Here is a 14,365-nt window from a genome sequence, read left to right on the forward strand (position 1 = left end):
ATTTTTGCAAATCAAGCAAGACGGAGAAGCCATGCAGTGTGTAGTCCCAAGTCTTCAGTCGTTGTGCCAATAAAGTTGCAACCGCCAGACCGAAGCATTGAACTAGTGCGGTGTACAGCAGCGTAATGCAATATCATAATTAGATTATTAGATTACTCATCGCTTACAATGAAGCGACGTCGAACCAGTACATCATAGTACGTATTAATTGGTTAGGTAACTTGGCATTTTTGCAGATTATCTGACGAATTTAAGAACGTATAATAAGTTTTAATTGCAAATAACGTTTACGTTGATTATTTGCCGTAAATGAGCGACAACATGTTAATATTTCTGAATTGTACGAAATTACATGTGTTGTCACTTTCAAAAACTCGAATATGTTCAAAACATTACGTGTTTGGCCACTTACATCATGCACATACAGCGATAAACAGTTATAAAGTATTTATTAAGGTAATGCAAAGGTATGTTACGCTGTTGTTGCACAAAATGACAATAATCAGTAAAATTTATTGGTGTTACATTTCTGTTACTTAGTCGGTCCTCAGTAAAAATTTCATTGTGCAGTCATCCGTATCAGACGAGCAGTTCTTGGTTGACCGATTGTGACAGCACCAACTTTTCTTGTTTCAACTTCAAAAAGTTAACAAAGAAAGCATACATAACTACGCCGAGCGTTTTAAGTCGAGCGATATGTTTACCAAGAATATTCGTGTTAGGTAATATCGATCTAGAAGCGAGGCGATGAGGTGAGAACGATTCCAGTGGTTAGCCTGCTGGTACAAAATCTAAAAGCCGGTTCATATAGGCAAGGGTGAGGCGACACGCGCCATGGGGTATTAGCGATTATGTGTGTACGCTGCGGTTTCAGTCAATCGTAACACAATCGTATTAATAACTTTCTATTCAACGGTCGTGGCTGAGCTGAGGTATGTCATGTCGTGTGTTCGTTCTAATGTTTACTTCGTGTGTATTCAGCCAGAAAGGCCGTTTTCGTATATTTTTAGTGCTAATACTTGTAAAATTGCGTTAAAACGCATTTGGTGTTACTTTTAATATTAGTACAGAGTTAGTAATGCGGAAAAGCACTATACCATATAATAGTACGAGAGGTATCGCAAGTTAGCACTAAAATGTACCTGTTGATTCAATTAAATCTTTGTTTGCTNTGTAAAAGGCTGACAGGAAGACGTAAAAACATTCGGCAAACAGTCTCGGTCTACATCCTACAGCGATGGTGATGGCTGGTTTTAGATAATGAGCGATTCAGTCAACACAATAACGTGTATTGACTTTTGCCATTTCCAGAATCCAAAGTAGACAATAGTCGGTACGAAGAAGATACAGGGGAACTCGTCACCCGCTATTAGACTAAGTTATGTTGGTATTAAAAAGATTACGTTCAGCTAATTTGTAGGTTTCGATACGAAAATTAACAGTCGTCTGTAAGACGTCCCTTTTGTTATTACAATCATTTAGAATGGTGTTACCGCAGCAGACTAGTTTTTAATGGATGAAGCAGGACATGTAATATCACATGAGCGAATATTGGCGTACTTGACGTTGGGAATAGGATGGTCTTGTTTTAGGCCTGTAGCCTGTCGTTACCACGTCCCCGATCTGTTAAATAATTGATTAGTTGTACGTTGCTGCATTTAAAACAGCGTCTGTAAGAAATTTTATTTGCCGTAATAAAAAAAATGTTTTTGCAGATATGCCATAAGACATTGTTTGACTTAAACACGTTTTATTAAAGGGCAGTTGAATATTTTACAAATGCTTTCGCTATAGTAATGTATCTTGGACTTAGTATTTAAAAGTCATACAAAACAAACCAGCAATGGTGGTTGGTAATTGCATGACAAGCTGCTTAAGTTGGACAAAATGCAAGAACTTCTATAGCGGACAAATGGGTCCTTTAACAAGTTTCAAACTTAGGATATTACTTTGTTCGTTCCTGTTCCTTCAACTTGCGGAATCTGGTCGCCGGGTTGCGAATCCTGCCCGACAGCAATCTGGTTGTCCGACGGACATTTCACAACGTTATTTTTCACGTCCACGTCCAAGGAGAGGCGACAATGGATTTCAAGTTCGAATTGAGGGAGATCCAGAAGATTACGAACCCGAGAGAGAATACGTTGGTAGGCAAATTATGTATGGTATGCCTTAAACCATTCGCCTACCAAATTAACATATTTGTAATAAACGCAATATGAGCATTTTTTGTGTTACGAACTATATAGTTAAGTGGGTAAAATATATGAGATATTTTGACTGTTTTCATTTCTTTTTCTCGTCACATTTGGTAGAAAACAAAGAATATTTACAAAATTATATAAAGTAACTTACCGACTCTAAATATCTGCTGTTATTGATTGATGAAAAAAAGATCAGGAAACATGGATTTATGTGCCAACTGTAGCGCAACCTATACTCTACAGTTCTATAACACGTTTTGACCAGTCATGAAAAAGATATAGACGTTTGTGTTTGGATGGCAGTAAATTTGTATATTATAACTTTGCTTTTGTCTATACTAAAGCCAAAGTTTAGACACTGTTTATCAATAGTGACCATTCAAAGTACAAACCCTGCTTCGTTTCGTGGATTTATGCTCACAGCAAAGCATGCAAGCAATGACGAACCAGCTGGCACTTTTACGGTAAATCATTTATTTACAGTAAATCTTACAAAACGTCAGTAATTGAAAACACCCTACGGACAAAACTATACTTAAAAATGACAGAGGCGTAATTTATATTGAGTGGTATTTAATTGAAACAAACAAGGTGTAACCTGGAAGAAAAGTGTATGTCATATCTTTATCATGCATTCAAATATTATATCATGCATTCAAATTTTTTTAATTTAAATGTTATTATCAACGAAAGTCAATATACTTTCATACAGCCAATAAACTCTTACACGTCCCGTGTGTTGAGGTCTTGTCCCAGCTATGCCACCCAAGTTACCAACGGCAAGAAGAAACGTGTCTCTGTAAGATGGACAGCCCCTGCTAGAGGATTTGGTTGCGTGGTGCTGGCGGCAAGTGTTGTACAAAAAGGTAATTTCGGAAAATAGGTACAGTAACGGTGTTTGATATGCTTTGTCAGAAGTTAAGTTTTTGTCATAAATTCAGTTCCTTTTTTTCGTATTTTTTTTGGGGGAGGGGGGCAAAACAAAAATATTTTGGTAAATGGTCGCTATATATAGTTGACAGCGGGAAAATTTATGGTATAGACTAACCAGTGGATTTTCAACATATAACACGTACATTCATATCGAATTGGCGTTCTAAGTATGTTTTGAAAAATAGTTCTGTTGTAGAAACATTGTTGACATAGGTTGGATATGGTTTCGCCACGAAGGAAGACTGTCACTAAATATTTGTGAAAGAGAAGCCTTGCCTCCATCAAATGCAACCACGGATTGTTGCGCTTGTGGAAATGCTACTTACCATATGACGTTTTATGGACTGTGGTCGCCGACCAGTCATCCGAAAGATTATCCTGGTTTGTAAACTTTTCTTGTACTTTCGGTATCGAGCTATATATGTACAATTAACATTGGCGTTTTGATTACTTTCTTTTTACTTTTTACTTTACAGCGTTTTCTACGCACTGGTCAAACGTAATCGGAGCGTCGCACAGCAGTGAATACTCGATCTGGGATTATGGAGAATTTGCGAGTCCAGCTGTACAGAAAGTCGCGGAATGGGGTTGGCCCAATGACGTCGAAACCGAGGTGACGTCACAAGGAGATCACGTGATGTCTCTAATCAAAACTCCAGCGCAATGGCCAGCCTACCAACCGCGCAACTTGTGAGTAAATCTGTGGTTTATAAATGTCTGTTTAATATATATTCTGAAGACAACTATATGGTAGGGTGGGGAAATACGGGACACCTTTAGCACATATTTACAAAAGATCCTGTTCGTGTTTTAAACTATTAGCAACAGTCTATGAGAGTCGTGAGGAAGCGGTTTTATAAATCTTGGAAAGATTTTAGTTTACTACCAAATGGGACAAGAAATTAAAATAAAAAGGTGTCCCATCTTCCCCCCCCCACTCTACTATAATACTTTTTAGTCCAATGACTGTGCAAGTTATTTTAAACTTTTTTTTTTAAAAAAAAACGACAATTTTGTTTACCCTTTTTCAAAGTTCTATTTGTCATTTCTACCTCATTATCCAAAGAACAAAATATCATGTTTGATGACGTAGATAAATTTCATAAAACAGGAGGAATCCTCCATCTGACACGTTTCAAGTTGATCAATCCCGCCACCTGGTGTCGTTGTTGAGCATGCTTGGTCCAAGTCCTGATTGGAATGTTGGAATAACAAAAGAGACGATGTGCACGTTAGAGTGTGGTTGGATTGGCACAAGGGTGTAAGTAATTAATTTTGCTATATGATAGTTTGGGGTAGAATGATTTACGTATTCCTGCTATTTTCTCGTCCCACTTGGTAGTAAACAAAGAATATTGCAGATTTATGATTATAAAATAGCGTTGTTAATGGGTATAACACTATTAAGGAGTATGGAATATTATGTTCTAACATAACTATCCTACCCCACAGTAAAATAAACATTTATATTTCTTGTTAACCTTCAAAGTAAGTAATAATAATCGGTAAAAAATCCTGGCTCCATTATATATAAGTCCTTGATTTCTTCAGGTACAATTTAACGCCGTGGGACGCCGGTACAGACAGTGGGGTATCATACCTGTCTGCGAACTCAGCCACAACCCCACATGAGAGAATACGGGCCTTAACATCTGCCGACGACCCGGAATCGCCGTTTTATAAAGAAGGGGGTGGCAACATTGAACCCGTGGCAAGAGTTGTTATAACTCGCACAAGTTTATCTGTAAGTGAAGCTTTTTATATTGTGTTATATAGAAATTTGGGGTAATGTATACCGTTGGCATGTATTGTCCCGTATTTCGTAAGCGTGTGTTTGCAATTAATACCTCATTTATAGTCGTGGGTATACAGTAATTATTTATTGCTTACTACCAAATAAAGAAAGTATAAACGATAAAAGAGACTGAAAACATGTACCATCTTACCCCAACCTATATATATTATTCCCGTAATATGTATGATATTATACATTTATTGAACAGGGCTCGTAATTTGCTATATAACAACAATAATGGTATAAATATACTTGCAAAGGGTGGACAGTGTGGTCACAGTGAACCTGTTCTCAAGCAGTATTCAGTCACGTCACAATCAACCACAAGTGACGTCACAATGTGTTCCTATGGCCAGTGGAGCGATTGGTCGGAATGTGCTGTGACGTGCGGTTGGGGGATCAAGGTAAGAACTGCTTATGGCCGATGTGTGTGTGTGTATATATATATATGAGATGATGCGCAGACATAGGCGCCAAACGTGTTCGATAAGGTAGGCAGCCTATACTCAACAGTTTCCCGCACTACAATAATTACTATACATTGGAACTAATATAGGTTAAAATTGTTCCACAAGATTGTGTTTAACTATCGGACGTAGCCTCTTCTGCATTAAACAAAGTTTGGTCCTTTGTGTGCACAGTCAGCACAGATGTATGTTTTTGATTATAAACATATTCCATTTTTTATTAATTTAGACCCGAAGCAGGTCCGGAGGTTTTCGGAAATCGCCAAGCGAATGTGGGGCAACGATGGAGAAGGAAATTTGCCAAGGAAGCGGAGAATGCGCTGGAGGTGCTGGAGATTCTACTGTGTGTCTGTATTCAGGTTTGTACAAAGTTGTAGGTGTATATGAACGTAATATTTTTGACACCGTGTGTTTACAGATTGGATTTCATGGGGAGATTGTAGTGTAAGCTGCGGTGCGGGGTTAAAGGTTCGAAATCGTGTTCTGATGTGGCCGTCGGAAGCCTCCAATTGCAGGGAGCCGTTGAAAGGTCTTTATGCTTCAGTTATTGGGCTAGTGGGTAGTGTTAACAGGTGGTAATTTTGGTTGTTTAAAGAAATGACAGAGTGTGCTGCTTCTTGTGGTCCGGGAGATGCGTGCAATTACTCGACGTGGGGGGATTGGATGCCATGCCCGGTGACGTGTGGGGTTGGGCAAACCATCAGGAAAAGGTGTGTGTTAGAATTGAGATTTTTCATACTTATTAAAAATTCACACTTGGATACACTCTCGCAGATCTGTCACGGCGGGTTCAGATTGTAGTGCAGTCATGCAGAACAGCAAATGCATGACGTCAATGTCATGTGACCAAGTCACAGGTACAATGCAAACAACTATTCCCATATTCAATTTTATTTTAAAGTTTGATGTAATAGGGAAATATTACTTAATAACAGTTGATGTTGTCGGCTGTGTATATGCGGAGTGGTCTGATTGGTCAGCGTGTCCAGTCACGTGCGGTATTGGACAAACGTTTCGTAAGCGGATGTTACTCAGTGGGGAATCGACCTGCGAAGGTTTTCAAATGCAGCAAAGCAAGTGTATGACGTCAATGACATGCCCGAGTGACGACCAATCAGCATGCGAGTACGGAGAATGGTCGGAATGGATGCCTTGCTCAGAAAGTTGTGGAAAAGGAGCAACTTTGAGGAAGAGGTTTCTTCTGGGTTAGTTTTTCGTGTATTTTTACTAATTGTATTTAACCAATGTGTCTGTTATTTTAATTGAAGAATGAGTGAATAAAGTTAGAAAACCTTTTAGTAAACACTGGTTTGGGGCAATTGCGGTTAAGCGTCTTGCTTAACGACACACACGCTAAAAATAGTAGTACCGGCAAGCCTCGAGCATGTATAACCTCCTGAGGCAGACCTAATACCTATGGACGGCGGCACACAAGATGACTCTTGTTTTGTAAATATTTATTACTTGTTGTTCAGGTGAAGATTCTTCTAGTAATCAGTGCGAGGGTTTCGTCATGGAAAACGCGGCTTGTCATAACCGACCTTGCTCTAATGAGTCAAACCACCAGCAATGTGTCTTTCTATCTTGGAACCCATGGATGCCATGCTCGGTTTCTTGTGGCAAGGGTGAGGAAACCTTCATTATAAACTTTTTTTAAGGCTTGTAACCAGTTTCGGTTGCTGTATGGACTTTATCGTTCAAATAACACGATAATTCTGGCACACCTGTCATAAAAGTTATAGACACTAATTGTATATGCGTACCCTATAAGAAATAGCAATGAAAACGCTAATTATCGCATTTAAAATACCAATTGTCTAAATTTAATCTTTAAAGATGTATATGTTTCTGTGCATACAGGCGAAACTCTTAGAAAACGTTTCCTCAACCAATCAGCGAGTGTGGACGGCTGCGAAAGATTTCAAATGGAGCAAAATCGTTGCATGGTACCGTGTGACGTCACAAGTGCAACAACATGCTTGTACTCCGAATGGTCCCCATGGGTTCCATGCGTAGGAGGTCGACTGACTGGACAAACTACTAGAAAAAAGTAGGAATTCTGGTTTTTATTTGATCGCACACGTTGTCGATACATCATTTATGTTTGTTTTTCTCAGAGTCCTAAAATTTGCCCCTGAGGGACTGTCCTGTGAAACGTTTATGATGGAAACAGCGGCATGCATCCCTGTTCCTGTGACTGCTGAAGGTGAGTCATTGCATTATATACATAATGTGTCCCGTCTCCCTCTACCATATACCTCTTACAGGGCAAAACCAATGCTCATCAACTGAGTGGTCCGAGTGGTCGACATGCTGCAGACGAGAGCGGGAAACTAGAAAGCGACTACAGAGTTCGCCGAACTCGGGTTGTGTGCATTTGGTAAAACGACGACGTTGCCAAAATACTGAACCATGTCGTAAGTTGTACAGTAGGATGGGAAAAAATTAGTAGTTAACAAAGAACATTCAAAGAAATATAAGAATATGTCCTCATGACTCTCATAGACCGTTGTTAATTGTTTAAAATACAGATTAGGATATCTGGATATTATGTGCTTGTGCTAAAGGTGTTCCATCTTCCCCCACCCGACTATACTTATACTGGGACATGTATTGGATATATTAGTGTCTGGAATAGTTTATGTAGTAAGCTACCTATGGTGTGGTAAATACAGTAGTACAGTAAATGTTCCATACGTCGCAATATATAAGTATAGGGTACAAGAAGATGGGACACGTTTTCATTCCATCGGCTCGTCCCATTTGACAGTAACCAAAGAACGCTCAATTCTCACGAATCCCATAGTTAATTGTTTAAAACACGAGCGGGAAATTTGAATTTTATGTGCTATTGGTGCCCCATCTTATCCCGCAGTAATATGTTACTTTTTCTTCAAACTTTGCCTCTCATTAATTTCAGCCCGTGACTGTGTAATGGGACCTTGGAGTCGGTGGAGCCGTTGTAGCGTCCGGAAAGGAAGAAAAGTCGCCATCCAGATCCGGAAGAGACGAATTCGTGTTCGACCTTTGTCTGCAGGTGCTCCTTGTTCAAGGAGAAAAGAAAAAAGGAGATGCAACAGAAACGGCTGAAGTTGATAAACGTTCACATAACCCATCCATGTTCATAACCATCAGACCTATATTGGGCAAACTGGTGGTGCATATAACAAAGTACAGCGTTAACCAGATGCATAGAATTATTAATGCATCCCGTTTATGCAGTCTAAAGTGTTGTTTTCGTGCCACTTATTTTGTTATGTTGATTTGCCTTTCTGTGTTAAGTACATCGCGACGATTTTGATTCAGTTTGTTGGATTTTTTCTGTGCAGTGTTTATTACCAAATTCAATACACTGGTGGTAAGGAAAGTACTGATGTAAATTGTCACTGAGCATTATCTTGTGTTAAAGGGCATATCAACGAAATCGTTTTTTTTTTGTATTTATAAAAACGAAACATCATATTTGAGCATATCAATCCATCAACAAACTTTCATGCTTCGTTGATATGCCTCATTAAGTATTAAAATGTTTATAGGTTTCGCTCTCGAAGATATTGAGTTATAATACGCTTCGTGTGGTCGGTTCCAATGTCGTACTAAGAAGCTACCAAAAGGGCGTACTTGCTGGCTGGTTGATTGTTTATACAGAATGGTCATTACATCCGTTGATATTTGGATAACCAAATAAAGAACGCTTGACCTTAAACTGACCCCAATTATCAGTCCTCAGATTTTAATACGTTTTTCAAGAAAAAAAGAATAATTGATCTGAACGTAGAATAACAAATTATTAACAAAAAAGGTTTGGCACTTAAGAATTAGGCCCAGACAACTGTATTATTTATTTAAGATAGTTTAATTCACGGACTCGTAAAACTCAATAGAAACACTCCAGAACCGCGACTCGCGTGCTGTGAAAAAAAAGCGCGGGGTTACGTCATCGTGCGCTCGCCTGCCATGAGTCAGAACGAAATTTGCGCTTTGACCGAGAGGGCTCGTTAGAATATTTCGTGTTTACGAGTTTCAGATGAAATCGAACTGCCAGTAATTCGTATATGAAGCGAAATCGAATCTGTTCATGTTTGGATAAGGCGCGTGTTGGATTAGGACGATTAAAGAGACATAAGGAGCAGTAAACGCACTTAGTAGCTGACAGCACTCCACGCCGGTTAAATAAGCTCAACAACTTGCTTGGCATTATCATTTAAGCGGTTTTGAAGGACGCGCTATGCGAGACCCAGTCATGCAGAAAGAAATATTACTTGGCTCAGTTTTCAAACGGGACGATTATGACACAATTGGGCCAGGTAATACGCGCATACTTGCAAGAAAATTGTGCAGTGTAGGGCCAAAGACAGGTACGTTGTTCCTCCTTTGGTTAAAGCAAATACAAATAGAACCACATGTCTTACTGTGTCAATGCTGCGTGCTTGTTTCTTGCGACAAGCACGGTCTATTATCTGTCATTAAAACGCTTGTAAACGGTTTGTATTGACCTCGCTTTTTGTGGGACTGGCCTCTTTAAACTATCACAATTTTAAGTTAACATATTTTCGTTATCTCCAGGGTTTGTTTTTTGTCCATCAGCATCGCTTTATCTCACTAAACAAAGACATCCAACAATTTTTACTGTAATAGCATTTGTAAAATTCATGTTTCGGGCAGCTAAAAGGGCTTGTTTTCTAAGAGAGGTTTAAATAAGGAAACTCCCGTGGCGTACTCATCACCGTATTTATTTACAGTCTAGGATAAACTGATAAGCACAAAGTTGCGGTTACAAATACTGCAAAGTCAAGCCTTCAGGCGTCATCTAAACTAGATTGTCATAAACTGTCTATATATGTCCTCAGTTAGTCTCGCATCGTAAATATAATAAATGTCGTTTAAGAGCGGAGATATTTAGTAATCGTTGCATTTAAGGGTAATCAGATACATGCTTTCTGTCATCTGCAGATCAAGTCTGGCCCGCGGCTGTAACGTGCTATCGTTGTATTTCGAAATAAATTTCCTGTTGTTTGCACATTTCTTTTACCTGCTAGGTTGTAAAATGCGTAAGTGACACATTATGCCTCAACTCCTACCGCTTTCTAAACCGTTAAATTCGAATAAAGGGTAAGTTGACGTGTTCTTGTCAAATGTACTTAGTGTTGTGGACAGAACGAACATGAGATGATTTGTCAGTAACACTCAGTAATGGTTTACGGGGATATATAGTGTAAGGTGATTTCATAACTAGCACATTGTCCACCAGTTCCAGCACAGAAAGGAGTTAAACCGCGTGACTGATTGTCTCTATCGCGGCTACGGTTGACCTACCTTCTTATGAGAAGGATTTGTAGTTGTTTTGGTTCTAGACACTGGGCTTTGTTCAGCGCTCATATATTTCAGGTAGCTTACTAAGATGTACTCAGTTTGTTGTTACATTTTTAAATAAGGCATTTGATATGTAATGAAGGAGAATGTAACGAAACCGGATGCTGTTAGTTTGGTTGTCTCAAGTTTGTGGTTTTCGTAAAAGGGCGCGGACAGGAAAACGGAAATCATTGAACAAATGTCGCCCCCGTTTTGCCAAAAAAGTACGGGGCGATTCGTTTAGTGTATGGCAGACAATTTGATACGACTTTCTATCGTAAGAAGAGGCAAGGTCAACTTGAGTAAACGCTAATTGCTAGCTATCATTGTACAAGAGCAGATAGTTGAAAGCAGTAATTATTTTTCTACGTCAACAATGAGAATGACGTAAAGAGTGGATGCGCATTACGTACAATCTACCGATACTTCTTTGATAATGAGTTATACAGCTGTGTACAACCCATCGTATTCGCATTTAGATTGTTTTCTTCGCCGCGTCGCTGTTCGTAACGCGGTCTGTACATTTGTGCGAGCTGAACCAGACGCGAGCCAATATTTACTTGAAACAGAGTAGATTGTTTGATTTAACGGTCGGGCGTCAATCAACAAGATTGTTTTCGCTGCAGGAAAGGTTCCGGTCCTTCAATTGATGTTCAATTACCTTGCGTGGTTGGGACGCACATAAAAATCGTTGTTGACACCATCAGAGAAATGTAGTGTGTTAAAATAAGACTTTTAAATATACACCTAATAAGTGTCATTTGATTTGTTTTTAGGAATTGCTGAGTATGTACTGACTAAATCTTTGCTGTATTTCGCTCTATAGGAATGTAAGCGTTAGGAGTATTTCCGAGTATAGTGGTTTCCAAATTAATGTAAATTGCTGAAAGAGTTTCATTACTAGGGTACGTTGAGTTACCGACATGTATTCAAATGTATGTAAATTTTATTTTCGTGTCGTGCTGTACAAAGAAGTCCAGATGTTTTTTACTATTGTGCAAGGTGTAATGTAGAGTCTATATTATCAACTACGATATTGGTATATAGCTTTGAACTACTGAATCGAGGAATCAAATAAAAGTATGTTTAGTAGACTGTGGTACAGCTAGACGTATGTAGTATACTGGTGTGATATAGTTTAGTCTCGTAGATCCCGTTTTCTGGTTAGGGCAGATGGAATGCGACAGTTTGTTATTCGAGCACCACTTGACACACTTGCGTAAATGATATCATTTGAATAGCATATCTGCTCTTGCTTACTGAGTTGACGCATCGGACGTTATATTACGATGTCATCATGTTGATTCAACTGTCGATCTGAATTCACGCGCCGATAGTTTTGTTAAAATGTGTCAATCCGTAAATTGTGTGTTACGCTCGCATGGAAAGGCGTCAAGCAAATTGCAGGCAGCCATCCAATTTCAAATCCCGTGTCGTATTCCCACTGTGAAAACTAACTTGTATATTCCGCATGTTATGGTAGGGTGGGGTAAAAGGGAACACGTTTTCAGTCTCATAATATTTGCTGTTTTTCTTTTTGCAGATTAATTGCAGTTCAATTAAATTTAATCTGTGGTTAATTTTTATTACGCCCTCGAGATGGCGCAAGAGAAGTCGCGACAATACAAGCGGAGACTTCGGGATAAGATTCGTTACTGCAGCAATGTTAGCATCCTAAGCACTCTCAGCGTTGGTTCGGAAGGCAACTGGAAAATGAGGTAAAATTCTTTTTTTTTATTCTGGAATGTTAATAAGTATGTATGCCTACACCACTGAGCCTGGTATTAACGCGTTAAGTCCCCGTGACAGCTTACAAAATCCGTTTATCTGATCTCTGAAGCTAAAGACCTTGTAAATATGCTTGATTACGACATTCACAAAGTTCAATTTGTTTACAGAGTTCCCTCTCTTCGAGCAAGTCAGCTGCCAGAGGAATTGTTAGAGGTTTACGAAGAAGCTTTCTATTTGTTAGATCCAAACGATACGGGCGCCATCGGTAATTTGTTTTTCTACCCTGTTCTGTGCTAAGGTTTTAAATAACTACGACGATGGTTGTTGCAAGTATCAAACATATACCTTATATCCTTATATGTAGTAGGGTGGGGGAAGATGGGACACCTGTTCATTCTATTTTCTCTTCCAATATGGTAGTAAGCAAAAAACATTCAAAGAATTAGGAAACTGTATGTTTACAACTCCCATGCACCGTTGCTAATTGTTTAAAACACGATTAGGATATTTGGATATTCTGTGCTAAAGGTGTCCCATCTTTCCCCACCCTACTATATATAAGATTTTTTATATTCCTTCTTAGTTATAAGAAAATATTTTATATAATGCTTTTTAAGATTAAAAAAAGAATATTTTTATAAAACCCAATCTATTATACGAAATTTAGTTGTTTTTTTTCGAAAATGACGTTGAAACCGCGAGATAAATAGTTCGTTGTGTATAGACAGGGCGTATATTATTTATGCCTTTGATTAAACCACCTCATACCAGCATCAAACATTTCAATTGAGACAGGCTATAAATTGGATTTAATAAACTGGCTTTACCTGATGAAAAATTTTCGCTTGTCAACCGCTATAGTAAAGTTTTATTGCTTTTCACTTCAAGGTTGGCAAACACATGTTACTTGAATACTTATATGGGCATCGTAATGTAAGGTTTGGAATTTGTTTACTGATATATCATGATTTCGCTGATGTATTTTCGGCGAAGTTTTGCGGTACAATAAAGAATAATGAATGCGGCGAGCAGTTTAACCATGAGCTTTTTGTAACTGTTTTGGTTTGGTTCAAAAGTTTTAAAATCTTTAATATATATAGCAGACGTTTATGTAATTGTGTCTGCGCAAAATAATTGTACATTATAAACCTTTCTTTAATTGACCGCACAAACGGCAATACATTTAAAAATTATAAAAAGTAAATGTTACGAAAGATTTTTTTATAGCTTTACAGAATGGTTGCAGTGAATTGAAATACCGAGTATTTAGTATATAAACTTCAACCGCTGGTAACGTATTGCTTCGAGTAATTTCAGTAATCTATTTCCGTTATTAGGCGCTAGAGAGGTAGGCATCGTCATGCGAGCGCTTGGGCAAGAACCAACCGATGAAGAAATACAGAACCTTATACAAGAAGTTGACCGGAGTTCCACGGGTTCGCTCACTTTTAACGACTTTCTAGCTTTCCTCGCCCATATTTGCCAGGTGAGGCTTTTAATGTTTGAAGAGCATTCGGCCTTCTCGCAATTATCTAATCCATCGTTATACGTCACAGGACGAAGACCCCGACGAAGAATGGGAATCTGTGTTTAAAAGATTTGATAGAAACGGTAAGTCGACTGAGGGTGGAATGTAAATACTCCCTTCACTTTATTATATTTATCTAGTAAAGCACAAAGCTCCTATATTCAAACATAAAATGTGTTATTATATACCTACATCAAAACACAAGACTGATTATATAAGTTAAGCTTAACACAATTATTTTACAAACATGATTATTAATCGTGTTTCCTTCATTCATCTATAGTCATATACCATCTTATATTGGTATGGGAATTTAAAGCTGACATATATACATCAATATACAAGGCTGGATTTAGAA

At 38.5% G+C, this 14,365-nt stretch overlaps 2 protein-coding genes across 2 annotated transcripts; both read left to right on the forward strand.

The window, feature by feature from the left end:
* Positions 1 to 1,723: 1,723 nt before the first annotated feature.
* On the forward strand, positions 1,724 to 8,765 carry LOC100176773 (spondin-1-like). Its single transcript, XM_018817805.2, has 18 exons — positions 1,724 to 2,144; positions 2,574 to 2,665; positions 2,914 to 3,067; positions 3,348 to 3,515; positions 3,611 to 3,824; positions 4,246 to 4,395; positions 4,686 to 4,878; positions 5,190 to 5,333; positions 5,626 to 5,755; positions 5,815 to 5,925; positions 5,992 to 6,106; positions 6,171 to 6,253; positions 6,332 to 6,601; positions 6,872 to 7,021; positions 7,257 to 7,446; positions 7,514 to 7,602; positions 7,664 to 7,813; positions 8,317 to 8,765. Exons 1-18 carry the CDS (start codon positions 1,844 to 1,846, stop codon positions 8,484 to 8,486), a joined length of 2,874 nt encoding a protein of 957 aa, XP_018673350.1. The 5' UTR covers positions 1,724 to 1,843; the 3' UTR covers positions 8,487 to 8,765.
* A 2,869-nt stretch (positions 8,766 to 11,634) lies between these two features.
* LOC100186993 (calmodulin-alpha-like) lies at positions 11,635 to 14,144 on the forward strand. Its single transcript, XM_026840559.1, has 5 exons — positions 11,635 to 11,653; positions 12,292 to 12,466; positions 12,647 to 12,744; positions 13,817 to 13,965; positions 14,036 to 14,144. The coding sequence occupies exons 2-5, from the start codon at positions 12,348 to 12,350 to the stop codon at positions 14,114 to 14,116; spliced, it is 447 nt and encodes a 148-aa protein (XP_026696360.1). The 5' UTR covers positions 11,635 to 11,653; positions 12,292 to 12,347; the 3' UTR covers positions 14,117 to 14,144.
* The last annotated feature ends 221 nt before the right edge of the window (positions 14,145 to 14,365 follow it).

The sequence above is a fragment of the Ciona intestinalis genome, chromosome 2 (genome assembly GCF_000224145.3).
Source record: "Ciona intestinalis chromosome 2, KH, whole genome shotgun sequence".
Lineage (NCBI taxonomy): Eukaryota > Metazoa > Chordata > Ascidiacea > Phlebobranchia > Cionidae > Ciona > Ciona intestinalis.